General features: G+C 35.7%; 2 protein-coding genes across 3 annotated transcripts; both read left to right on the top strand.

The window, feature by feature from the left end:
* The first annotated feature begins 4,337 nt into the window (after nt 1-4,337).
* LOC113774526 (polyubiquitin-A-like) lies at nt 4,338-16,505 on the top strand. The gene is given in 4 exon segments (XM_027319061.1): nt 4,338-4,484; nt 5,009-6,154; nt 10,110-11,146; nt 15,253-16,505. Coding segments are annotated over 3 exon segments (3,204 nt in total). The 5' UTR covers nt 4,338-4,484; the 3' UTR covers nt 16,274-16,505.
* A 2,259-nt stretch (nt 16,506-18,764) lies between these two features.
* LOC113774525 (UDP-N-acetylglucosamine transferase subunit ALG14-like) lies at nt 18,765-23,133 on the top strand. Of its 2 annotated transcripts, XM_027319059.1 has the most exons (6): nt 18,765-19,630; nt 19,754-19,893; nt 20,706-20,852; nt 20,966-21,025; nt 21,301-21,504; nt 22,607-23,130. In XM_027319059.1, the coding sequence occupies exons 1-5, from the start codon at nt 19,450-19,452 to the stop codon at nt 21,475-21,477; spliced, it is 705 nt and encodes a 234-aa protein (XP_027174860.1). In that variant the 5' UTR covers nt 18,765-19,449; the 3' UTR covers nt 21,478-21,504; nt 22,607-23,130. The 2 variants fall into 2 exon arrangements, with proteins under 2 accessions (XP_027174860.1, XP_027174861.1); XM_027319060.1 differs by lacking the exon at nt 20,966-21,025 and having other exon boundaries at nt 20,706-20,897; nt 22,607-23,133.
* Nucleotides 23,134-25,229: the final 2,096 nt, after the last annotated feature.

Here is a 25,229-nt window from a genome sequence, read left to right as displayed (position 1 = left end):
GCCCTCCAACTCTTTCCCAAATAAAGTTATAACCCTTCAACAATTAATGTTAAAATTTTGGCCCTCGATCTAATAAAATAGTATATTCGTGACTCTTCTGTCAAACCCAACAGTTAAAATTGACGGAAAGTATCATCTCGTGAGATGCGCGACCAATATCAAGGACATTATAGTCTCTGAACAAAGAAATGATTTTTCCCTCCAACAATTTCCATCCCTTTTGCTCCAAAACCCTAGCACCAGCTAAAGAAACAGGACACAATGATAGCATCCCAGTTGAAGATGATGTAGATGAGCCTGGAGACTGCTGGGGTTGGGCTTGCTGCTGTTGATCCGGGCGCCTTCTCTGTACATAGTATCCTCCACTAGGAGCAGATGGAACTGAATTGGTACCAGCAGAATTTGGGGACTGAGACTGCATATAAGGATTTGAGAAAAAGAGTTGAGCTTGCTGCAAGTTCTTTGTTAGTTGCTGCTATTGTTGCTGCTGCTACTGATGCTGCATTTGAGGTTTGGGGTCCACTGGTGGAAGTATTACAACGATGTGAGTGCTTTCAAGAATAGATGGCACATTCCTCCCACCAACAAGAGGTGATTTCTGGCCGGTGCCGATAAAGAAGCTTGGCCTGTTTTACCACTAGCAAAGGCCGATGAAGTGGTTCTTGGGCTTCCACTAGCACCCTTCGAGATTGTTGAAGTTGAAGGCGACCCAACCATCATAGGAGAGGCAAGGGACTGATTAGTGGTGAAAAAGGGGTGGAAATTGTTGGAGAAAAATTCAGTGATGAAAGTGTTTTTAATTTTCTTTGTTTAGAGACTATAATACCCTTGATATTTGGTTTTGCGTCTCACGAGATGATGTTTCCCGTCAATTTTAACGATTGGGTTTGACAGAAGGACCACAAATATACTATTTTATTATATCGAGAGCCAAAATTTTAACATTAATTGTTAGAGGGCTAAAATTTTACTTGGAAAAGAGTTGGAAGGCCATCGGGACTTTTTTCCTAATAATAATAATAATACAAATTGGCTTTCTTATTCCCGTTCCGCTCTCTATTCGGGGATGCGGGCAAACAGTCCTCATCTGTTTCACACTACCACGCTCAATGGGTCATTTTGGTCGGTACAACTGTCCAATTATTCCTATCCTTTTCCTAATTAGTCCAAACTGACCGAGTTATTCCAAGAGCTAGTGGCTGACAGGAATTCCACAACGAGTTTAAGTCAATGTGTCATTATCAACACATCATGCCGTGAATTTCCGTCAACTAAGATGGGCAATGAGATTAAACTTCATCAAAACTAAAACGGTTTATTGAACGACTGTCCATTAATGCTCGCTAAGATGAACTTCAGAATACTCTATTTGGATCCAGGAGTTTTTCAAAAACTAGTTTTTTAAAAATTTTACTCTAAAAGGTACTCTAAAAAATAGTTTAAATTATTTTTAATATTTAAAAAATATCTTAAAATATATTTTAAAAACTCTACTACTCTTAAATATTTCAAAATATTTTTAAAAATAACCAAAAATATACTCTAAAAACTCTATTACAATTTCAAAAACACCCCAAAAAACAGCTAATCCAAACGGATTTAGAAAGCAAAAATTAATTAAAAAAAGGAAATTTGTTCAAAATGTCCATCATATTTTATCAAAAAATTTTTTGTCTTACAGTTTTAAAATGTTAACTTTATATCCCTTACAAAATGACATTCACAAAATTTGATCTCAACTTAAGTTTTCGATGACTTTTTAACGTGAATTTACCATATGACTCACATGCAATAATTTTTATGTACAAAAGAGTCAAATTTTACTCTTTTAGTAGCAAAAATAAATATAAATTGGATCAAATCATACTTTTTTAGGAAAAAAATAAATATAGTTCGCGTCATATATCAGTTTTTTATGGGCAAAAGTGAATATGGATTGGGTCATTTATTTAAGGGATAATTTCAGAAACCTCCCCTGAGGTTTCTGACATTTACACTTACCTCCCCTGTGGTTTAAACAATTACACTGACCTCCCCTGAGGTTACTAATCCTTTACAAATTCAGTCCAAATAATTAAAATATTATTTTAGAGAGTGAAATTAGAATTTTGTACCTGATTTGTGCTTTGTGTTACATGTCCAATGAATGATAAAGTGTTACAAATTAATTAACAATTAATAAACTTTAAGAAGCGTAGTTTATAGGCAAATACGTATTACATATTTAAAGTATCAACTCTTTACGGGTATTTTACTTTCAAATATTTACTTTATTACAAATATTTATTCTCAAATACAGATTTGTATTTACTCTCAAATATTTAATTTTTGTTAAACACAAAACCTACCAGTTTTTCTTCCGTAGAAATATTAATATAACACTTTTTCAATTTTAGTTATAAATATTTATGTATTTAACATAAATTAAATGATTCAGGATAAAATATCCATAAAGAGCCAATACTTTACTCATGTAATGGATAAAAGCATAAAAAATTAATATTTTATGAGGCCATTTATTTTTTAAAAAATATTTAATTTATATTAAATAGATAACCTACTGATTTTTTTTGCAAGAATATTACTGTAACACTTTTTAATTTTTAATTACAAATGTTAATATATTTATCATAAATTAAATATTTGAAAATAAAATATCTGTAAAGAGCCGATACTTTAAATAGGATATGCGTATTTGCCTATAAACTACACTATTTAAAGTAAGGAGTATAGTTTATTGATTTAAGTTAAGGAGTGTAGTTTATTGATTTAAGTAAGGAGTGTAGTTTATAGGCAAATACGCATAACTTATTTAAAGTACCGCTCTTTACAAGTATTTTATTTTTAAATATTTAATTTATAATAAATATATAAATATTTGTAATTAAAAATTAAAAGGTGTTACAATAATATTCTTGCAAAAAGAAAATCGATAGGTTATCTATTTAATATAAATTAAAATTTAAAAAAAAAAGAAATGGCCTATAAAATGTTAATTTTTTATGGCTTTCATCCATTACATGAGTAAAGTATTAGCTCTTTATGAGTATTTTATTCTGAATCATTTAATTTATGTTAAATACATAAATATTTGTAACTAAAATTGAAAAAATGTTATATTAATATTTCTACGGAAGAAAAACTGGTAGGTTTTGTATTTAACAAAAATTAAATATTTGAGAGTAAATACAAATCTGTATTTGAGAATAAATATTTGTGATAAAGTAAATGTTTGAAAGTAAAATACATGTAAAGATCTGGTACTTTAAATAGGCAATACGTATTTGCCTATAAACTACGCTCGTTAAAGTTTATTAATTGTTAATTAATTTGTAATACTTTGCCATTCATTGGACATGTGACACAAAGGACAAATCAGGTACAAAATTCTAATTTCACTCTCTAAAATAATATTTTAATCATTTGGACTGAGTTTGTAAAGGATTAGTTACCTCAGGGGAGGTCAGTGTAATTGTTCAAACCACAGGGGAGGTAAGTGTAAATGTCAGAAACCTCAGGGGAGGTTTCTGAAATTATCCCTTTATTTAATTGCAAATGAGATCTAATCTTTTTGTCTCTAAAAAAAACCATGTATGGGTCACGTAATGAATTCATGATAAAAAATGGTGAAAAATTTAAATTAGAATCAAATTTTACTAAGTTAATTTTGTAAGAGATGTAAAGTTACTTATTTTAAATATGAAGGACAAAAAATTTATTTGACAAAATGTAAATGACGTTCCCTTAAAAAAATTATATAAATGTAAGGAAAAATAATAATTATTAATACGCATATATACAAGATAAGTTGGATGCAATTTAGATGTGTTAATAAATGTCCATTAGACACCGTTGAAATAAACCCGAACTAAAATTAATGTCTTAAAAAAATGGATGCAAACTCCCGAATGACACTACCTATAATCCAGTTGAATATGTCCCCTTCCCTTCCCTGTAGTGTGTCATTTTCTTCATAGTGTAAGAGTAGAAATAGATGTATACATGTATTATTGTCGTTTTGCAAAAACAAAAAATTCAGGAATGGCACTATGTATATGACTTCCCTATTTTCCTTGCGCAATCTACGATTATCTTTGCAGGTACCTTCGACCTTAATTAAAAACGTTTTTGACTAAATTGGGTTGATAATGAAAGATGAAGACTTGTAGGAAGAACCTTCAAATATGGAGACTAAATAGAAAAGTTTCGTTAAGGTAGGTGACCTACATAATAAAATAATCCTATATCACCAATTGCCGTTAACGTTAGGCATTGGTTTGGTAGACGTAAACGTCATTGGTGACCGACTCCTCAAGGAACTCCTGTTTCCCCTTCTAAGTCGGTCATCGCTCAGACTCTTCACCCTATAAATTTCCTCAACTTCCCCTCTTTCTTTCATTCATCCTTTCTTATCACTAATAGTCTTCTGAAATTCTCACCAATTCTTTTATCAAAAGCGGCTTTCTATTTTCTATCCCAACAAGGTAATTGATCTGTCTTCGATAATCTTTAGTAATTCACAGAGTAAATTGTTTAGTTCTTAAATCTATGTTTTGGGCGTTTGGCTGTGAGATTGCTGGTGAATTGGGATTAATCTTGTATTTTTTCTGACGTATCTGTTTGGGTTATTCTGGGATAATTTATTCGTTAATGTTTTCAATTAGTCCTATGATTTTGCTTTAGGGTTTTCGATAGTTTTTTTTTGGATTTTGATGACCTTGCCTACGGTTTTTATAATTTTTTGGAAATTCAATGATGCTTCCCTAGGGTCTTTAATAAATTCTCGATTTTGACAAGTTTGCTCTAGTGTCTTCGATAGCTGTCTGTCAAATAGTTGTTGGTTGTTTTTTCCTGCAGAAGGATTCCTTTTGCTATTGTTTTGTTTGTGCCAGCGATTTGGGCTGGTTTAGGAGTTTCAATTAGTAATAAATGGAATTGATGTGGCAATTTTAGGTTGAGGAATTTGCAATTTAATATATCTGATTTTCGTTCTTCGTTTATTGAGCAGATGCAAATCTTCGTGAAAACCCTCACCGGGAAGACCATCACCCTTGAAGTTGAAAGCTCTGACACAATTGATAATGTGAAAGCCAAGATTCAGGACAAGGAGGGCATCCCGCCGGACCAGCAAAGGCTGATTTTTGCCGGAAAACAGCTGGAGGATGGACGTACCCTTGCCGACTACAACATTCAGAAGGAATCCACCCTTCATTTGGTTCTGCGCCTGAGGGGAGGCATGCAGATCTTTGTTAAGACCCTTACCGGAAAAACAATTACTCTTGAAGTTGAAAGCTCTGATACAATTGATAATGTCAAGGCTAAGATTCAGGACAAAGAGGGCATTCCCCCAGACCAGCAGAGGTTGATTTTTGCTGGCAAACAACTTGAAGATGGCCGCACCCTTGCTGATTATAACATTCAGAAGGAGTCGACCCTTCACTTGGTGCTTAGGCTGAGGGGAGGGATGCAAATTTTCGTGAAGACCCTCACTGGAAAGACTATCACTTTGGAGGTTGAGAGCTCAGATACAATTGACAATGTGAAAGCTAAGATCCAGGATAAGGAGGGAATCCCTCCGGATCAGCAGAGGCTGATCTTTGCTGGCAAGCAGCTTGAAGATGGCAGGACTCTTGCTGACTATAATATTCAGAAAGAGTCAACTCTTCATTTAGTGCTGAGATTGAGGGGTGGAATGCAGATTTTTGTCAAGACGTTGACAGGGAAGACCGTAACTCTTGAGGTGGAGAGTTCAGATACTATAGATAATGTGAAGGCAAAAATTCAGGACAAGGAGGGCATCCCACCAGACCAGCAAAGGTTGATCTTTGCTGGTAAGCAGCTTGAGGATGGCCGCACGCTTGCAGATTACAACATCCAGAAGGAATCAACGCTCCATCTGGTGCTCAGGTTGAGGGGGGGAATGCAAGTTTTTGTTAAGACTCTGACTGGAAAGACCATCACTTTGGAGGTGGAGAGCTCAGATACGATTGATAACGTCAAAGCTAAGATCCAGGACAAGGAGGGGATCCCACCTGACCAGCAGAGATTGATCTTTGCTGGTAAGCAGTTGGAAGATGGAAGGACTTTGGCAGATTATAACATCCAGAAAGAATCCACCCTTCACCTTGTCCTGCGTCTGCGTGGTGGTTTCTGAGTGCTGCATCTATATGCAGTTGAAGGCTGTCTCTTGAAGTCGGCAGTCTTTTGTGTTTGTCTGCTTGATTTCTGTCCGTGTCCAAGCCATGGGCCCTAATAGCTTCCTAAGTATGTGTGTTTTTTTTAAATGTATAGTTTAGGGATTTGGTGGTGGTGTTCCATGTTTGTGATGGGAATTAATGGCGGTGTTATTCGATAAGATAATAAAGTTTCATGTTTGGTCTTTTGAAGTTTTTTGTTTTTTTCCATTGAATTACTACCTTATATGCTTCGAGATGTGACAAGAAAATTTGAGAAAAACCACAGCCTACTTTTGATTGCTATTAGCGCTCTCATCGCCTTGATTGCACTTGCTTATTAGTGTTCTCTCATCGCCTTTGATTGTGCTTCCTAATGAGATTTAATTTCAATGTTTTGATGTATGATAGTTCGAGCTTGGAATTTTGGTCATTTGAAGTTTTTGTTTTTCCCATTCATTACCATCGATATGCTCGACAAGAAATGCAAGTTGGCTCTTGATTGATATTAGCATTCTCTCATTGCCTTGATTGTGCTCGCTTATGAGATGTGATTTCAGCGTTTGGTGTATGATAGTTCGGTTTATTGGTGAGTTGTGATCCTTTTGGCAGTGTTGTTTAGACTTTAGAGATGTCTAATGGTAACTATAGCTGTTTATTGCAAGTAATCTGCACAATTAGTTCCTTTGGGATTTTGCTAAGTAGAACTATAGGTGGATTTTATTGGTCTGTAACCAATAATTGCCTTGCGGTTTTCTTTACTATAAGTTAACGCATTGCATATGTGAACTAAACAAACCGAAACTCAAGCTTTAGCTTTGAGGAGACCTTAGGTTGTGTTTGGATTGTATTTGCCGTCATTTTTCATGAAAAAATTACTGTAGCGATTTAATATATATGAGGGAAAAAGGTGATAGAGAAATGTGATCACGGAAAATAACAATATTTTTCGACGGAAACAAGCAATCCAAGTAAGGCCTTTCATCAACTTCCTTTTACAAGAATCCAGTTTCCGAGGATGTCACATCTTGTATTTGTCTGAGGACTTGGACAAGTTGACCATAGTATACCGTTTGATCAAGTTGAGATTACCAGGTTGAAGAAGTGGTTGATACAAAAGCTTTTTTTCTTCCTTCTTCCTTCTTCAGAAGTGGTTAAACAGAGTATTCTATTCTCTAGATACAAACGATAGATTTACGCGCTTTTTAAAGGCAGACCTCCTGGTTTACATGCACTAATTTTCTGATCTTAAACTTTTTTTTTTTTTAAAAAAGAGCTTCTGTTTGAACTAAATCATGGGCCAAATGCCCAAAATTAAAGGAATAAAAGGTGCTGCTGGGAAGCGTTCTTTATTTGGAGTATACCTAGGACGTAGTCCAAGCTCAGACTATTGTCCCTTCTAAACCTATTACAATGATCCATACTATTGATATTTCCTACACAAAAGGAGCACACTTGAAACAAGTGAGCTAGTGCAATGATGTCTTCTACCAATGTAACCATATTGCAATCATCTCCTGCACGTGATCTCATCAAAGCAATAAGATGTTCGTTCATACTTGAAATTTTGATCCATTGCCATCTCATCTCTCTTGCTTTCATCAGAGCCAATCTCACAGCTTCAGCTTCATCTTGAGTCTCCAGTTGTGAGCTTCTCTCCACCAAAGCCCATTCAGCTCTGAGTAGATCTCTATTTAGCTTAGCTACAGTACCAATTCCTAGCTTGTGGCCCTCTTTTAGATCTTTTTGTAGCTATCTGGAGTTCCACATGCTCCCCTTCCCCACTTCCTTCCTCCCGTACCTTTGCATCTGCTTCACTTGTTTCTAGTGTGCTTTTGGATTCCTCTCCTTTGCCAGCATCCTCATACTCCAACCATTCTGTGCCAGCATTTTTAACTAATCTTATCCCTTCTTGATTACTTGGTGCGGTTCGTAGTCGCAGGCTCGCAGCAGCAAATATTACTGATGAAAATGTTATCAATTCTTAAGGGCCCTGAACTTTTAATTGAGATTTTTATTTAGTCCTCAAACTATCAAAAGGTCAACTAAGAATGACTTTAGGGGTCACGAAAAAAAAAAGAGTAATTTCAAAGGGTAGAAACTAGTCTAGCTCAATTGAGCTATTCACGAGTTTACTTGGTCAAAATTCAAACTCATATATTTTGTTTGGATAGAGAATTATTAGCAAAAATTTATTTGCTTATATCATCGTTACAATTTCCAACACACCTTTTTATCTTCCAAATTACTTTTTTATCTCACATACATCATATCACAAAAAGTGCTACAGTAAAAATATCTCAAATAATTTACAATCCAAACAGAGCCTCAGTGTTTTTTGAGCTCAAGTTGATAGATGCAATCTCAAATTCGAGCAACTCTAATAGTTTGATGGGTTTTAGTTCGAACCTAATACCTGAGATTCAAAAGCTCGTTGAATCAATTGAACTTCAAATACATATATAGTTTGAGATGTCTACATATATCATTGAATTAATATAGTTTGAAAGCTCGTAAATTGAACTTTTGTTAGTTTGAGATGTCTTCTATATCCCTTGCGTAAAACTTTATAAAATTCGAATTTACGTCACTTAAGCTCGATTGAGATCAAGTTGGAGTAAGGTAGTATAAACTTGAGAACAGCTTTTAAGAATTCAATGAGAGCTAGCGCTCGAATTTCAACTCAAATATTTTTTCTATAATTCGATTACTTATTACATGAATCACTTTGATCTAGGGAATTTCATTAAAGGGTCTAGTTCACGTTTCGACTGAAATCCTCTATCTTATAACATCGTATATAGTACTATATGCTAATAAATTTGGCTAAAAACCTAAAGCCAATGTACCATGGTCGCAAAAAGATTAAACCACTTAAAATTCCTTATAAAATGAAAAAAAAATCAAGATGATTTTTATTGTTTGATACAATGATGACGCAAAGTCCTTACATTTTTTGAAGGATAGGAAACAAAACATAAACTCGCTTTCAATTATATCAATGCTTATTATTAACTAGCTAATGCAGTCCTTTCTACCACAGTGTGTTCTGCGTTCTTATGCATAAAGTTTTATTGAAAATTCCCGCATTAAAAGATTTTAGTATATTAAAAAAAAGGGAAGTCCGATTCTTACCGTGTAGGCGACCTTACGTGATTGGTACTTAGACGCCATTGATGACCAACTCATCCAAGGAATCCGTTTCTTCTTGAGCCGGTCATCGGTCACCCAATACTACTATATAAGTATCCCATCACCCTGTCGTTCATACTGCTACATTCAACGTCATCTGCATCTCCTCTTCTGAAAAACTCTCTCAAATTCTTCGATCAAAAGCCTTCCTTCGTTGTTTCGTCTCTCAAGGTAATTGGTTCTTCTTCTTCGATTATTTGCCTTCTTTCTTATGTGAAATTGTTTTATTGATTGTGTATGGTGCTTCGATGATTCAAAAATATATTTCTGGTATATTTTTAACCTGGGGCTTCGTCGGAGTTGGAATTGTAATTGGAATTAATCTTTTGCTTTATATCTGAAAAAAGCTATTTTGATTGCTTTGGTTGAAGGAGAAAATTTTCCCCTTTTACCTTTTGAATCTGTCTATACTCTAGGATTGTTTTGGTGATTTACTAGTTTGTTGATTTGCAGAATTTAATAAAAGTTGAAAGCCCTTTTTGGATAAACAACGGTTGATTGAGCTTTCGGCCTTTTTAATTAGGGTTGAGGAATTTAATTAAGTACACTTTTATATGAGGATTAATCCTCTGGTGTTGTATTCGTTCTAGCAATTTACGTTCTTGAGGTACTTTTTATCTACTTTGATACGTCCTCTTTTTAACCTTCTGTGTGGTTGTTGTTGTTGCAATTTTGGCTTGAGGATTTATTTCACATAATCAGATCTGATTAGGGTTGGATTTGTGCTTTCTCTGATCTTTACAGATGCAAATCTTTGTGAAAACCCTCACCGGGAAGACCATCACTCTTGAAGTTGAAAGCTCTGACACAATTGATAATGTTAAAGCCAAGATCCAAGACAAGGAGGGCATCCCTCCAGACCAGCAGAGGCTGATTTTCGCTGGAAAACAGCTCGAGGATGGACGCACCCTTGCTGACTACAACATCCAGAAGGAATCCACCCTTCACTTGGTTCTGCGCTTGAGGGGAGGCATGCAAATATTTGTCAAGACGCTTACCGGAAAAACAATTACCCTTGAAGTGGAAAGCTCTGACACAATTGATAATGTCAAGGCTAAGATTCAGGACAAAGAGGGTATTCCTCCGGACCAGCAAAGGTTGATTTTTGCTGGAAAACAACTTGAAGATGGACGTACTCTTGCTGATTATAACATTCAGAAAGAGTCGACCCTTCACTTGGTGCTCAGGTTGAGGGGAGGAATGCAAATCTTCGTGAAGACACTCACCGGAAAGACTATAACCTTGGAGGTTGAGAGCTCGGATACAATTGACAATGTTAAGGCTAAGATACAGGACAAGGAGGGAATTCCTCCGGATCAGCAGAGGTTGATTTTTGCCGGTAAGCAGCTTGAGGATGGCAGGACTCTTGCTGACTACAATATTCAGAAAGAGTCCACCCTTCATTTGGTACTCAGGTTGAGGGGTGGAATGCAGATTTTTGTTAAGACTTTGACAGGGAAGACCATTACTCTTGAGGTGGAAAGTTCAGATACAATTGATAATGTGAAGGCAAAAATACAGGACAAAGAGGGCATTCCCCCAGACCAGCAAAGGTTGATCTTTGCAGGTAAGCAGCTTGAGGATGGGCGCACACTTGCGGATTACAACATTCAGAAGGAGTCAACCCTTCATCTCGTGCTCAGGTTGCGAGGAGGAATGCAAATTTTTGTTAAGACTCTAACTGGAAAAACCATCACATTGGAGGTGGAGAGCTCGGACACCATTGATAATGTGAAGGCTAAGATCCAGGACAAGGAGGGGATCCCACCAGACCAGCAGAGGTTGATATTTGCTGGGAAACAATTGGAAGATGGAAGGACTTTGGCCGATTACAACATCCAGAAAGAGTCCACCCTTCACCTTGTTCTGCGTCTGCGTGGTGGCTTCTAAATGCTCCTCCTGTTTCAGCCTGCTTGGCTGACTTGTGTTTGGTGTTTATGCCTTTGGCCAATGGCTTCTTAAAAAGTTTTTAATTTAGTATCGTTCCAGGGTTTGCTGGTGGTGTTATTCCATGCATGTATGTAACGGGAAGTGATGCCAGTGTTGTTTGTTTTGTTAATAAAATTTAGAATTTTCTAAATATTGTTACCCTGGATTTCTGTTTTGTTTTAAGTATTTCCCTTGCATTACGACCTATGCTTAGCATTTTTCACAGTTTGACATGACTGAATATACGAGTTTCTTGAGAGCAAACCACCACATGCCTAACTCAAGCTCATTGTTCATCGCTATTAATAATATGTTGACTTCAGTTGATTGGTGGGTTCTGATCGTTTTTCATTATGAAGGACTTTCTGGTTTCATTAGTGGATCACACAACTAACGATTCATTATTGGGTTATGATCATTTTTCATGCATAAACAAATTTTTAAAGAACCAGTTGTAGCCGTGTTCTAGGATTTGTCTAATGCTCTCTGAATGCAATTATAGCTTGACGAATAGCTTCAAATATGCTCCTTAGCTTTATATCTTGTCTGCGCTTCCAGCAGGTTTGGAAGTAATCTGCACCCAGTAGCTGCCTTGAGCTTTGCTCTATCATGAACTGTCTCACAAGCCCGTAACATCGCCTGTGCAATGAAAGGCACAGACGCGAAACGGTAAACTAGATAAAAGTCCAGCAAGGCAAAACCTCGAGCTTGGGCGTTTGGAAAATGGAAAAGTTTAAAGCATACTGTCCTCAATATTCTTCTAAAAAGGGTTCAGTTAACTAGTGATCTTTTTTTTTTTTCTTTAATAATCTTCAACCTTATTTATTTATTTGTTTACTTTTGGTTTGAAGTTTTGAAAAGCTTTTGGTGAAACTCTAAATCATGGGCGGAATTGAAGAATAAAGGTCGGTGTACAAAGAGCATTGAACCATTGAAGTTCCTTGAAAATTGAAGAACAAGATTCTCTTATCCACTAACATAATTATGGTGTAAAATTCATACATATTTGCAAGAAAAATAAGAAAAAATGACATCACCACTTGATTAGAGTTATCAAAAGTATAATGAATTACCGAATTAAGTTTTTGTCATACATGATGGATATTGTTTGTCATGCATTAAGTTTTCAGTGATATTCATGTGCAAGTCATTCGTCAACATACGTTTCATAGAAGGGTATGAGTGAAACGCTCCACAGTATTACTAATTAAATTAGTGGGCATTAAAAGATCAAGGGGCAAAACACAAAGAGATTCACAATCAAGAGGCCAAATTAGGGATTTTGACAAAAAGTTAATATCTTTTTTAAATTTTAATACGATTTACCCCGTGATTAAAAAAAAAAGAATCTACAAATATGGACAAATCATGACATGGAAAAATCATGACATTTTCAAGTGGAAGACATAAGAAATTCTTGAATGAGGTGGATCATCTTTTAGTTTGTTTTAAAAGAATTCACCTATCAAAAGCAACGGATTATGTTCTGAATGATAGAAGGAATCTCTAAAATTAAGTAGAAGGAATTCTTAAATGAGGTGGATCATCTTTTAATTTTTTTTTTAAAGAATTCACCAACCAAAAAGTGACAGAAAATCACCATATGTTCTAAGCGATAGAGAAATCCTGAAATTTAAGGAGGATGTTCATTTGTTGGGAAAAAGTTAAAGGCAATTGGTCCTTATTATTATTATTTTTGGACAAAAACATGTATAAACTCATGTGCCGCTTTTTTGGCAAAAACTTGTGTACACTCGGTCTACAGCGAGTGGTACGCTCTACACAAATTGCCACATAATAAATATTCAAAATTTCACAATTTTCATTCTTGGCTTAACCGTGGTTAACCTTTGTCACCAATATCTCTATTCTTGGTTATTTTTCCAACGCAAACATTTCTTCCTGCTTTCTTCCACAAATTCCATCTCGCTTTGTATCATCTCCAAATCAATTTTTTTTTTTAAAAAAAAAAGAAGAAAAAATTCCAAACCCCCAATCTTTGATACTTTCTTTTTCTTGTGATTTATGGTCAGATTTGTTTTAATAATATTAGGTGTACAAGTGGGTTTTCTTCAAAATTTATATGGCTTAAAAATATTTCGAAATCCTAACCGTAGGTGCTACGAGAAAGAAAGAAAGAAAGAAAACACTGAGGAAAACAAAGGCGGTGGCTGTAGGTTTGGTGGTTTCAATGGAACTGAGGAGAAGTTTCTGAACAAAAGGGGCAATACGAACGCGACGGATCTTCTGTCCCATATCCTGTGTCACTCTCTATTTTATTTTTTATTATATTGCGATTTCTCCTACATAAATATCATGTTTTAATTCTTTTTTGTTTTCTTAAGATCCAATAACTATCAATTAAATGAAAAATAAATACAACAGCTTAAAAAAAGTAATATATAATAGAAAATTAAAAAATATAACATAAAATACATAAAAAATCTCATTTTTTGTGCATTTTGATTTTTTGAGTTTGTTAAATTATGCGTATTACTCAATTGATAGTTATTGAATTTTTAAAAAATAAAAAAAAATTAAAATATAATATTTATGTAAAATGATAGTAATATAATAAAAAATAAAATAAAAATGACAACCGTGTGAAACAGAAGATTCGTTACGTGCAAACGCTGCTTCCTACACCGAAAGGGGCGCTAGAGGGTGATGGCGGTACCGTGGTAATAACGAAATTGAGACAGAAAAGTAAGAGTCTGACGGCTGTGACTCATCTGGCAAGTTGCTTGAGCCATATCAAGAAGTAGCACCACTACTGTTGGTGTCTTGAGGCTGAATTAACAAGGGGCGGGGTCATTGCAAGAATATAATTTTGTGCAGATGACGTGGCAAATCTCATACCTCTAGCCTCTAGGTCTACAGGTGGGTGCTGGATCCGGTTGACTCAAGTTTTTGCCTTTTTTTTTCCCTCTAACTTGTCCTTTTCTTGGGCGTGTTGAGCTGTTGTTTACAACTTTTCTAGTATGGAAAAAGTGGAGCAGACGAGTTGCCCTAACCGCGTGGGTTTGGTAAGGGTAAAGCAGGCAACTAACAAATTGGCACGCAGGCGTCACGACTGACCAACTCTTCACAGGAACCTGTTGCGTCTGGAGTCGGTGATCGCTCCTATAAATAACACCGGATAATCCTTTTGCTTTATCATTCACATCTTCATTACAATCTAACATCTCTTCCTCTAAAACGCTCATCAAATCCTCCATCGAAAGCCGCCTTCCTTCTGTTTCCTCTCGCAAGGTATTTGCTTTTTCATCGATTATCTTGCTTGGTTCTCGGTTATGTGAATTTTTGTTGATTATGTAGATGATGCTTGACTTTTAGATGGATGGTCAATTAAGATTGCAGCTGGAGTTGGAATTTAAATTAAACTTTCGTTATATTTGACGGATCCGTTTTGATTTGATTTGATTACTCTGGTTGAACGAGAAAATTTTCCCCTTTAATCTTTTGGTTTTGTCTGATTTGTTTATTTTGCTGTGAGTTTTTGTTGATTATTAGTAAATTAAGCTGTAAGCCTTTTTTTCCTACAGAGAGGATAGGAAAGGGTGGAATTGGTCGATTTTTTTTTTTGCCTTGGTTATTAGGGTTCAGGAATTTGATTGAAACCGCTTCTTATGTGAAGAATTAACTCTTTGGTGTTGTAGTTGTTATGCAGATGTAGGGTTGGGGTATTTGAGTGAACCATAATACCTATTATTTGACCCCCTAGTTGGTTATGAAATTTGGTTCTTCAAGTGATTTCTTTTTCATGCATTTGTTGGTTGAAGAATATCTCATAATCAGATCTGATTAGGTTTGGATTTTTTTAAATTCTGCAGATGCAAATCTTCGTGAAAACCCTCACCGGGAAGACCATCACTCTTGAAGTTGAAAGCTCTGACACAATTGATAATGTGAAAGCCAAGATTCAGGACAAGGAGGGCATCCCTCCGGACCAGCAAAGGCTGATATTTGCCGGAAAACAGCTGGAGGATGGACGCACCCTTGCCGACTACAACATTCAGAAGGAATCCACCCTTCACTTGGTTCTGCGCCTGAGGGGAGGCATGCAGATCTTTGTAAAGACCCTTACCGGAAAAACAATTACCCTCGAAGTTGAAAGCTCTGATACAATTGATAATGTCAAGGCAAAGATTCAGGACAAAGAGGGCATCCCCCCAGACCAGCAGAGGTTGATTTTTGCTGGAAAACAACTTGAAGATGGCCGCACCCTTGCTGATTATAACATTCAGAAGGAGTCGACCCTTCACTTGGTGCTTAGGTTGAGGGGAGGGATGCAGATCTTCGTGAAGACCCTCACGGGAAAGACTATCACTTTGGAGGTTGAGAGCTCAGATACAATTGACAACGTGAAAGCTAAGATCCAGGATAAGGAGGGAATCCCTCCAGATCAGCAGAGGCTGATCTTTGCTGGCAAGCAGCTTGAAGATGGCAGGACTCTTGCTGACTATAATATTCAGAAAGAGTCAACTCTTCATTTAGTGCTGAGATTGAGGGGTGGAATGCAGATTTTTGTCAAGACGTTGACAGGGAAGACCGTAACTCTTGAGGTGGAGAGTTCAGATACTATAGATAATGTGAAGGCAAAAATTCAGGACAAGGAGGGCATCCCACCAGACCAGCAAAGGTTGATCTTTGCTGGTAAGCAGCTTGAGGATGGCCGCACGCTTGCAGATTACAACATCCAGAAGGAATCAACGCTCCATCTGGTGCTCAGGTTGAGGGGGGGAATGCAAGTTTTTGTTAAGACTCTGACTGGAAAGACCATCACTTTGGAGGTGGAGAGCTCAGATACGATTGATAACGTCAAAGCTAAGATCCAGGACAAGGAGGGGATCCCACCTGACCAGCAGAGATTGATCTTTGCTGGTAAGCAGTTGGAAGATGGAAGGACTTTGGCAGATTATAACATCCAGAAAGAATCCACCCTTCACCTTGTCCTGCGTCTGCGTGGTGGTTTCTGAGTGCTGCATCTATATGCAGTTGAAGGCTGTCTCTTGAAGTCGGCAGTCTTTTGTGTTTGTCTGCTTGATTTCTGTCCGTGTCCAAGCCATGGGCCCTAATAGCTTCCTAAGTATGTGTGTTTTTTTTAAATGTATAGTTTAGGGATTTGGTGGTGGTGTTCCATGTTTGTGATGGGAATTAATGGCGGTGTTATTCGATAAGATAATAAAGTTTCATGTTTGGTCTTTTGAAGTTTTTTGTTTTTTTCCATTGAATTACTACCTTATATGCTTCGAGATGTGACAAGAAATGATAGTTTTCTTGAGAGAAACCATAGCCTACTCTTGATTGCTATTGGCGTTCTCTCATTGCCTTGATTGTGCTTCCTTGTGAGATGTAATTTCAGTGTTTTAGTGTTTGATAGTTCGACCTTGGAATTTGGTCTTTTGAAGTTTCATTTTTTCCATTCATACCGCCTATTTGCTCGACAAGAAATGCAAGTTGGCTTGAGAGAAAAAAACACAGCCTCCTACTCTCTATCGATATTAGCATTCTCTCATTGCCTTGATTGTGCTCGCTTATGAGATGTAATTTCTACTTTGGTGTATGATAGTTCGGTTTATTGGTGGGCTCTGATCCTTTTGGCTGTGTTGTTTAGACTTTTGAAATGTCTCATGGTAAATATAGATTACTTGAAAGTAATCTGCAAAATCAGTTCCTTTGGGATTCTGCGTAAGAGAGCTATAGGTTGATTTTGTTGGTCTGTAACCAATAGTTGCCTTGCGGTTTGCTTTAACATAAGTTTAGCCCTTTATACCTGTGAACTAAACAAACCGAACCTCAAGCTTAGCCTTGAGGAGAACTTAGATTATCATCAACTTCCTTTCACAAGAATACAGTTACAACTTACAAAGGATCTCATAGATGGACATCTTGTGTTCGTTTGAGGACTCAGACAAGTTGACAATAGCATATCGTTTGATCAAGTTGAGATTACCAGCTTGAAGAAGAAGGTGATAAAAAGCTTCTCTTCTTCCTTTTTCAGAAGTGGTTAAACAGAGTATTCTATTCTCTAGATACAAATGATATATTTACGCGCTTTTTGAAGGCAGAGCTCATGGTTTAGATGCATTAATTTTCCGATCTCGGGGCTTGCGTTAGCTTACTGAAAAGTACTTTTCTAGTACAATTTTTAATAAAAATACTTATTAAATGCTTAAGTGCTTTTAAATATATTGTTTGGAGATATAATTTAATAAATATTTATTGTATTGAATAATGTGTAATTTGAAAATTTTTAAAATTGTTCATTTCTTTATTTGGTTCATAATATATGATAAAATAATTAAATTTGATGTTCTATTTTTTAAATTACAAAACTACTCAAAAAATACCAAATTTAACCACCAAAAACTCTATTTCTAATTTTATGAGATGATATTCATCAAAAGTTTTAAAAATACTTTTAACAACTAAAAATACTTTTTTATCAAAAGCACGCAACTCCAAACCGGGCCTTAATCATTTCTTTTATAGAACTTCTCCAAAAGGTTGTCTTTTGTATAAATTTCAGCCACTTGATCCATTGTTTTTTGTACTTTCATCATACATTCACCATTAGATTGGATCATAAATCAATGGAACGGTTTCCTTACCATTGACTACTTTTTTAGATGAAATTTTTGACGACAATAAACAAAAAGGTTACATTTGACGAAGCAGATTAAAGCTCAGAAATTTTTGTTCTCATAGCTTCCTTCTTGGTCATTTCCGTAAAACAGAGAACACAAGTTGGATTGCATGTTCAAATCGATGTGGTCATAAGTTTAATTTTCTGGTCGTTTGTTACAACACACGCACCTCTTCTGCCGCCCTCTCCCCCTCCCCCGGCTCCCTTTGGGTTTCCAATTTGCCAATTTGTAGGCCTGGGTTTTCTGTGTATTTCTGTTTATTTATATTGATGGGTCCAATTATATCTATCTAAGTATATGTTTCCACTCTTATCATGAAAATAACTTTACCAGTCTTTCCAGTAGCATTTAGTGCCCTTGTAATAGCACATTCTTGAATGTATTAACTGAGTCATCCTGGAGTTTATCATATATATCAGTTTTGCTTTTGCACTGAATCCCATCAACTAGCTTACAGTTTGATTAGTTGCGCTTATTTTTCGAAGAAAAATTTTTACGTTTTTCATAAATATATTTTTCAATCACTTTCTTAGCTCGTATATGTTAAATTGTTACAGTATTTTTTTTTTTTTCAAGAACTCTTAAAAATAGCAATCCACTCAGACTTGATTTTCAATATAATTTTATCCTTAAAACCGTCCCAGTGTATGTTGAATACTAATGCTTCCATTAAAGTAAATCAACAGGTAATGGTCTCATTAAAGAAATGCTAACAATTAATAATACTACCTAAGACCTGGGCAGCCTCACGCATCGCGTTTAACGAGTATATAAAAGCGGGGAAAGTCCCAATTGAACAGTAACACTTCGTCCAGTTTCCCCATTATTTTGTTAGGCACCACTCCACCACAGCTGCTGAAAGCCTGAAGCTTAGACGTTCCCTCCACAAAATCTGTTGGCTTCGCTTCCTTCTCATTTTGGTTCGCTGTTTTCAGCACCCACTAGCCACCACCGTTTACGGGATCTTCCTCTTCCTCCCTCATCTTCTCTTCACACTCCCTCGTCAAATTCCAGTCCTATTTCATTTCTTTTTCGCTCTCTTCCCCTCCTGTTCCTCTCTTCTTCAAGACTCTCTGCAACTTGTCGTTTTACCTTATCCATGGTAACCTAGGAAAACCCTTTAATTTTTCTCCATTTTAAGTCAGCAAGGCTTCGGCATTTGCTCTGGGAAAATGAATCTCAAATTTGTAAGGGAATAAAATACTGCAATTGATAGTTGAGGGGGCCAACACGTGAATTAGTGATGGTCCAAGGTTACAGTTTGCAATTACAGAAAAATAAAATTAAGGAAAAATGGAGAGTGAAAAATTCTTTTTAGACTTGTACCCACTTGACCATTCCCCTCAATTCCCCCGTCACCTCGTCTCCGGCTGGCCATCCTGACAATTCTCTTGTCAACCCTGCTCAACCTACTTTATCTAAAATTTCCAATTAAAGAATTTTCCCCTAGTTTTATTAGCTGATTCTTTAGCTAATTTCAGTGTGATGTTGGGTAAACTGTACCTATGGAGAATAGCAACAATCATTGTCTCTCAATCACACCTTCAAGCTTAGAACTTTTGTCAATTATTGGGTTTATTACCTTGATCTTGATCCGGGTTTTATACATTATACATCGGAGCAGCCAACCTCGTAGTGCCTCGTCACAGCAAAAGCCCCTCAGTACCCTCATTGTTCTGGGTTCGGGTATGCATATCATTTATTATTTGATCTATTTTTGAGTTTTGGATTGTGGGTTTTGTTGATTTTTCCATTTTTATTAATGGGGTTTTTATATATTTTTTACTTGCAATGAATTTGTGATGGTAGGTGGTCATACAGCAGAGATGATTAATTTGTTGAACGTGCTTCAGAAAAATAGTTTTACGCCTAGGTATTATATTGCCGCTGCGACTGATAACATGAGCCTTCAAAAGGCACAAGTTCTTGAAAACTCTTGGCTCAATGAGGTATTTTGTCCCGTTTTGTGCTGTTGAGTTCTTTTTTTGTGCTGTTGAGTTCTTGATTACTGAATTTATCATTATTAGTAGGACTGTATTCTGTGGATACTCAAGCACAACTAATCTAGGATGTGAATCGTTGTATTTATCTATATTAGATTGAACTATTTATTAGCATAGAGAATTAATCTTCTATTGTTATTGACAAAAGATAATCGGATAAATCATTAATTTTACATCAGTGATCCAGTAAAGCTTATGAAAAGGAACGGATTGGACATATAAACATCTGTTTGGATCATTCATGTGATAAATGACAGCCTCTTTTCAGTATTTAACAGTTGGTCATCAGAATCAACCTCCTGGCTCCAAAATCCAAGTATAAAGGTTTGGTTTCCACAAGAATTGCAACTATACATGCAGGTTGCTTTGTTTTAAAATGATTTTCTTATAGCCTTGAAAACTCTGTTTGTCTCAAAGGTCCAAATGCACTATCTTTGTTCCTGTTTCTTAGTAGTTGGGTCAAATCTATCTACATCCAGCTTTTGATATACAACACTTTCTAGTGTGCTTAGTTTAGATTCTGTAGTTAATAACAGAAAATTACATGTTTCTGTTAATTCTTGTGTCTTCATGGGATGAAACACCCATCATATGTTCTTCATTTAATGAACACATTAAGTTTGTACCTGAGAGTTGGGCTACTTTTGATGGGTCCTTTTAGTTTGTTTATGTGCTATGGAGATTTCTTCCCCTACTTAGGCTGTCTAGTAGAAGAAGAACCAACGAAGGCATTCTTTAACTGCTTTCTCTTGTTTTAGGGAGGAGTTGAAGAGGTTGGATCTGCTAAATTCATGCAGATATACCGAAGCCGAGAGGTCGGTCAATCATATATAACCTCTGTTGGAACCACCTTAATCGCTTTGGCTCATGCATTGTGGCTAATGATAAAGATCAGACCTCATGTGGTATTTCATATACCTTATACACGACACTCTCTCTATAAACTACTGGTGAAGTCCTGGCTTTGTCTCCTCTTACCCTTTTGCTTTGTTGGTTCTGTTATTTGTACTCTCTGCAGATTTTGTGCAATGGACCTGGAACTTGTATACCTCTTTGCGCAATTGCTTTCATCTTCAAGGTTTTATGTCCTTCATCTGCAAGTGTCCCATACCTCAACGTTCTTTTCCAACTTCTTAATAGATCATTAGGTTCCTCTTGTTAATTTACTAGTACAACAATACAGTTATAGGTCAGTAGCTTCCTCTTGTTAATTTACTAATATGATGGCGCAGAGTTGCAAACTCAGAAGGTGGTTAAGGATTTAAGTCTCTCTATCTCTACATTTTCCACTTAACTTTGACTGTTTTGATTGTTGATGGAGTCTGCTTTAATTATGTTCTATGTTACTTTCAGATTCTTGGAATTAGATGGTCATATATATTCTATGTTGAAAGCATTGCAAGAGTGAGGAGGCTTTCTTTAAGCGCATTGCTTCTTTACAAACTACGCATGGCTGATCAGTTATTTGTGCAGTGGCCACAACTAAAATCAAAATATCATCGAGCTCATTATGTTGGGCATCTTATGTAACTCATTCATTTTTGCAGCTGTTCAAAGGTACTTCAATGTATAAATTTCAAGTTATTGTCATATATGTGTGGTTTATAGTAGCCCTTCTGATAGGTGTCTCTTTAATTTTATGGAACCATGGTTGTCTTTGGATGCAATCTATGAAAATTAGTCAGCATTGGCTAATTATTTAGAAATGTTTTCACACCACAAAGGAATAGCATGTTAACATTAGCGTAGAAATTAAGTTCTATCTCAAAGCACATTTTACTATGTGATTATTGCATAGAGAGGCTTGTCTACAAGGCTTGATTAGATACTATCCAGATTCTAACTCACCACCCAACAGAAAGAATGTCAAACTGCACAGTTTTATATTTGATGGTTCTGACGTTGTAGCATCGAAACATAATGTATATAGACTGGAAAATTGTTAAACTAATCCTGAATGATGCTTTATAAAACTAGCCCTGTAATTATATATCCCATACTCTGCAGGTTAGTCAGAGTGAAACTGCCTTTTTGACTAATTTCATTTCCATTTTTGGTAGAACATGACTAGTATCTTGATTAAATCTTCTTAACTTATTTTAGGACTTAATGCTTGAACAAAGCCAAGTTTTCCTGGTCATAAGCACAATAAATTGATGAAAAAGTTGCATAAAATGGTCCATTATCAGTTATAATGAATCTAATGCGATTTTTTGCCTCTTTTTCCAGGTTCAGGGGATTTTTTTTTGTTTGTGTTGTGGGGGGGGGGGGGGGGGGGTTTAATTTGAGGTTTAAGTTCAAACTTTTTCCGATTTGATGAGATATGCTGAATGGCTCTCTCCTTTCCTTTTTGTTTACACCATATCCTTTTCCATCTTGTTATTTCATTTCTTTCTGGGACACACTTGTTCTGGAATTCATCAGCAAATTGATAAGAATTCTCATCACTAGTGGTCTAATGCATTTCTTTTTTCTGAAATTCGGTTTCATGAAACTTGGGCTATGACTTGCATGCCAATCATCTGGGAGGATGACTTAACTTACCGTGTATTTGATGGAGATGGTTCTATGATAAAATGTACAATTTGCAGGGAGAAAAAAATTAGCTCAGTTTTAGCTGTTCTTTGTACTCAACGGTGAATATTACTTAATGTGGCAGGGGAAGTTGACAGCAACTACCTTGGGGTTCCATCAACGGACAGCAAGTACACTGACGTATACTTTTTAGCCCTTAGTTCTTCTTTCTACAACTGCTTTATATACCAAAGCATCTTAATTTGGTATAACATTGTAAGAGATGAAGGAAAAGGCAATGTGAGCATGGAAAATAGAAATAGGTTGTAGACATGTATACCACTCTGGGCAAAACTGGTGATTTTCCGAGAAGAAGGGGGCCATTTGTGCTGATTATAGTGCGGTAAAAATTTTATTTGACACAGCTATTGGCTCTTCTCTCATCAGTTATTTGTTGAATTTGATGCTCAGGAGTTTTTAAGGATTTATAATAGAACTTTGACACGCAGCATATATCATTTTCAGTATTGAAAGGGTGGCAGAGAATGTTGATTAATTTTTTTTGTGCTGCTGTAAAATATTTATAGAACTGAAAACAGTAAATCTTGTAGTGGTGGAGCTGAAAACTTTGTCATCAAGGTGCTAGTTAAATTCAAGACATTGGGATGTCCTATGCTTCTTCCTACATTTACTCTTCAGGAGAATGTTAAATGCTTAAGGTGGTACAAGACAAGGCATGGTGCCCTGAACTAGATTAATGGGCGGTGATGTGATTAAGTAGTGAGGCACAGCAGATAGTTGGGTTCTGGTTATACTCAAGAGTATGCTAGTAAGGAGATGACAGAATATAGTAGGATAAGTGGATTAGGGATTCATGGGCATTTTGAAAATTTGACTAGAATTCTGATTCATTACTCCACAACTTAATTGGTTAAGATCTATTGATTATTCAAAAGAGGTGCTTTGATAAATGTTTGGGACTATCATTTGGACGTACCTGTGATTTTTCCAAACCCTAAGGAAGTAGACATCAGGAACTCAAATTGCATAAGGTACTTGGGAACTTTTAAACATGCATGTAAATAATCTAATTAGAATTCCTCAGATGCAAATGGGATACTTGATACACGTTCTGCCATTCTAATTTCTAAAGATTTTGACTGTGATTTGGTCAAATTATAAGTCCATATGATATTTTTGCCAAAATTTTAGGGGAGGTAAATGTCATTAACTCAATTATTAACTATGGCAACCAGGTCAAGAGTTATTTAACCAATCATTACATGGGAACATGTAAGAGTTATTTACAGAGTTTTTAAGAATTGAAACTTATTATTAATTATGGATTTGAAATATATATTATATAAAAATGTAGAAGTTATAGATAAATATGGCACTGTTTTCTTTTTCCCATCTATTGGATATATTGTTAAAGGTAAAGTTAGGAGGAGGTCCTAAAAGCTTTGCTATATAATATGGGTATAGGCCTTGTTCTCTTTTGGTGTAGATTTTGTAACTGTCAATTTTGGAAAGTAATTACATAAAATAATCAGCTATCTGAAAAAGTTACTCTTTGATAGATTTTGGATTTTACAAATGAGAACATTAAAAAAAAAAAAGAAAAAAGAAAATTGGTAATGGCATTCCACTTTTTGTTAATGGTACTCTCATTACCATTTTTATCATATAATTATTATTTATTAGACTATATGATTAAAAAAGCGTCATTAATAAAAAATGAAGTGCAATTAACATATAAAAAAATTGATTATTCAAAATCAGAATTTAACATATGATCAACTGAGAAAGCGAATAAAAATAAATAGTTCACAGTATATGGTTAGCCTTCACCTCCTTTAGGGCTGGGCTACTGCAGCTTAGGTTGCCTAACTCTATAGTCATTGGACTGAGCCCTAATTCATCAGAGCTCACATGAATTAAGGCCTCAATTTTAGACTCGTTTGCAATGTCAATCGAGTTTGGACTACACCAAGCTCAACCATTACTGCTCGGTTCAGAAATTATGATCTATTTTTTATTTTCTTTGTAAAATAAGATACTAGGACCTTGCAACAACAAAGGAAAAATCAATGGTCATTTTAGGAGATCATTTCCTCAATTTATATCCCATAATAATAATGGTGCTTTCAAATGATTAAAATTCTAACTTTTTTTTTCGGAGACGGCAACTATAGTATATCCTAATCTATCCTACACTATGGGAGGGGGTGGACCTAAGGAGGTCCAGAGGTAATCCAGAGGGGACTGAACCACCACCGGACCAAACAGGTGCATCACCACCGGATTAAAATTGTAACTTGGGTTATAACATTTTGCTCTCATGAGCTTGCGGGTAGTCGCACTTTGTCAGTTTGTCCTCTTGAATAAAACCAAAAAAAAAAAAAAAAAAAACACTTTGCACCCTTACCCTAGTAAATAATAGGTCCTCAAAACATGTGAAAATTTTTCTTTTAGTTTTGCTCTTAGTATTACTCACACTTTGTTCCTTTCAGCCAAAACAAATGTACAATTTGCTTTAATAATTAGCAACTCTATATATAATATATTGAACTATTAAGAAAGTTATAATATAATTTTAATATTTACAACTAACATACTTTATGCTAAAACATTATTGATGAAAAGTATCATATATATAGTTCTTCAGAATAAACTTTCTATAATATTTCTTTATAATGTAACTTTTGTATTTTTTTAAGAAAGAATTAAAACCATTTATAGTTAAAAATGTGCTATAAATAATCCCA

The sequence above is a fragment of the Coffea eugenioides genome, chromosome 6 (genome assembly GCF_003713205.1).
Source record: "Coffea eugenioides isolate CCC68of chromosome 6, Ceug_1.0, whole genome shotgun sequence".
In the NCBI taxonomy this organism is placed as follows: domain Eukaryota; kingdom Viridiplantae; phylum Streptophyta; class Magnoliopsida; order Gentianales; family Rubiaceae; genus Coffea; species Coffea eugenioides.
Note: the sequence above shows the minus strand (reverse complement) of the source record. Positions and strands in the feature narration are given on the sequence as shown.